This window comes from Propithecus coquereli, unplaced genomic scaffold, assembly GCF_000956105.1.
Source record: "Propithecus coquereli isolate 6110/MARCELLA unplaced genomic scaffold, Pcoq_1.0 Scaffold202, whole genome shotgun sequence".
Classification (NCBI taxonomy): domain Eukaryota; kingdom Metazoa; phylum Chordata; class Mammalia; order Primates; family Indriidae; genus Propithecus; species Propithecus coquereli.
The window spans coordinates 1,865,378-1,867,887 of NW_012145190.1; the positions used below are offsets into that span (position 1 = coordinate 1,865,378).

Genomic DNA, 2,510 nt, shown 5'->3' on the forward strand with positions numbered 1-2,510 from the left:
TATTTTTAATTTGGACAAAATTTCAGATTTTATTTGGGTTTCACCAGTTTTTCCACCAATGACCTTTTCCTGTTCCAGGATCCAATTTGGGGTACCATATTACATTTTTTTTAAGATAGTTTGTGCCTTGCTTTTTTACTTAATATTTTAATCTAAATATTTTCATATACTTACTAAGTGCTTACTATGAGCCAGGCACAATGCCATAACACTTTACCTGCATTATCTCATTTATTTCTTACAACAATCTTTTGCAGTAGGTATCTGTAATTAACCCAGTTTGAGTATAAGGACTCTGAGGTTGGGAGGGGTTAGATGAATGGCTTTTTCTCAGCCTCCAAGGTAGCTTTAAGGGCTCAAACTGCAATAGTGAATCTTTGATTTTATTTCTCCAGGCTTTCATGAGAAGGACCAGAAGCCTTACTGCCGAAAGGATTTCTTAGCCATGTTCTCACCCAAGTGTGGTGGCTGCAACCGCCCAGTTTTGGAAAACTACCTTTCAGCCATGGACACTGTCTGGCACCCAGAGTGCTTTGTGTGTGGGGTCTGTATATTCACTTATCTTTTGAATTTAGGGACCATCAAGGGTTCTCCTCCATGAGGGGAAGAGCTGTAGCTAATAAAGGGTTGGTTCACAGTCCTGGATGAGGAATTGATGTGGGCTTCCTAATGGAGAAACAAGGCACGGCATCCATTGTGGGCATTTGCTTGTCTGTTTTGCAAGTGGGCAATCTAATCTCCATTTATCAAGGACCAAGTGAAATTCTTGTACCTGGCAGGAATTTCAAGGGTGCAAATTTTACTTTGCTGATGTTTCACCACTTGACATCTGTATTCTTTTTCTCTCTCTTCTCTCCACTCCCAGGACTGCTTCAGCAGTTTTTCTACTGGCTCCTTCTTTGAACTGGATGGACGTCCTTTCTGTGAGCTCCATTACCATCGCCGCCGAGGAACCCTCTGCCACGGGTGTGGGCAGCCCATCACCGGCCGCTGCATCAGTGCCATGGGGCACAAGTTCCATCCTGAACACTTCGTGTGTGCTTTCTGCCTGACACAGTTGTCGAAGGGCATCTTCAGGGAGCAGAATGACAAGACCTATTGTCAACCCTGCTTCAATAAGCTCTTCCTGCTGTAATCTCAACTGATCCGCAGCCTTTTCTGATCCCCCTATAAAATTTAAAAGAAGAGAGAAAAGAGTAAATTTGCTGTTACTGACCTTCTGCTTAATAGGCATATAGAGAAAGTAAAGGTGATGAACAAATAAGGGAACTCCTAGACTTTACATGACTAGGCTTGTAATCTCATTTTTTAGGCTTCGAATCTTAGTATTATTTTTTTTAATCAAGTACTTGGAGTTAGATCTGGGTCCTGCTATCTAGTCCCTCTGCAGATGTATTTTGTACTTGCACAGTTCATTCCAACACTGGTTTTCTCAGGTTTCTCCATTTTCATCTCTACTGATGGCCCTGTTCAGATTTTCTGTTCTTTGGTGCTCATAGCTGTTCCTTTTCAGGCTTCTCCCATTTCCCCATGGCTCACTGTCCCATGATCTATACCGTGGAATCCAGATACCACTCCCAAGCACTTTGCATCTTCTTTCAGTGCATTTTCTTTTTCAAGAGGAAGTAGGTTTTTTTTAAAAAAAAAATTCAGAATATTATGGGGATACAAATGTTTTTGCTACATGAATTACTTTTGTACAGTTTGAATCCAAGTTATAAGTGTGCCCATCACCAGATAGTGTGCATTGTACTCATCAGGTGTGATTTTACTCATCCCCTCCTCCCTTCTCCAACCTGCTTGATTTCCATTGAGTTTTATTACTATATATGCACATGAGTGCATAGATATATAGTGCATATCGATTAGTTCCAATTTAATAGTGAGTACATGTGGTGTTTGTTTTTCCATTCTTGCGATATTTCACTTAGAAGAATGGTATCCAGTTCCATCCAAGTTGTTATAAAAGATATCAATTCACTATTTTTTATGCCTGAGTAGTACTCCATGGTATACATATACCACATTTTATTAATCCACTCATGTATTGGTGGGCACTTGGGTTGATTCCACATCTTTGTGATTGTGAATTGTACTGCAATAAACATTTTAGTGCAAGTATCTTTTTGATAAAATGATTTTTTTTCCTTTGGAAAATATCAAATAGTGGATTGCTGGATCAAATGGTAGGTCTACTTTTAGTTCTTTGAGGACTCTCCATACTATCTTCCATAGAGGTTGTACTAGTTTCAGTCCCATCAACAGTGTATAAGTGTTCCTTTCTCTCTGCATCCACGCCAGCATCTGTTGTTTTGGTACTATTTGATAAAAGCCATTCTCACTGGAGTTAAGTGATACCTCATTGTGGTTTTGATTTATATTTCCCTGATGATTAGAGACATTGAGTATTTTTTCTTATGTTTCTTGGCCATTTGTCTATCTTCTTTTGAAAAGCTTCAGTTCATGTCTTTTGCCCACTTTTTCATGGGGTTGTTTGATTTTTTTCTTGC

The 2,510-nt window shown here is 39.4% G+C and overlaps 1 protein-coding gene across 1 annotated transcript in view; it reads left to right on the forward strand.

The window, feature by feature from the left end:
- LPXN (leupaxin) overlaps positions 1 to 1,282 on the forward strand; it is a 69,334-nt gene extending 68,052 nt beyond the window's left edge. The window contains exons 5-6 of the mRNA XM_012643866.1: positions 395 to 544; positions 866 to 1,282. Coding sequence (XP_012499320.1) covers positions 395 to 544; positions 866 to 1,135 — 420 coding nt within the window. The 3' untranslated portion in view covers positions 1,136 to 1,282. The remainder of the gene's footprint in view (positions 1 to 394; positions 545 to 865) is intronic.
- The last annotated feature ends 1,228 nt before the right edge of the window (positions 1,283 to 2,510 follow it).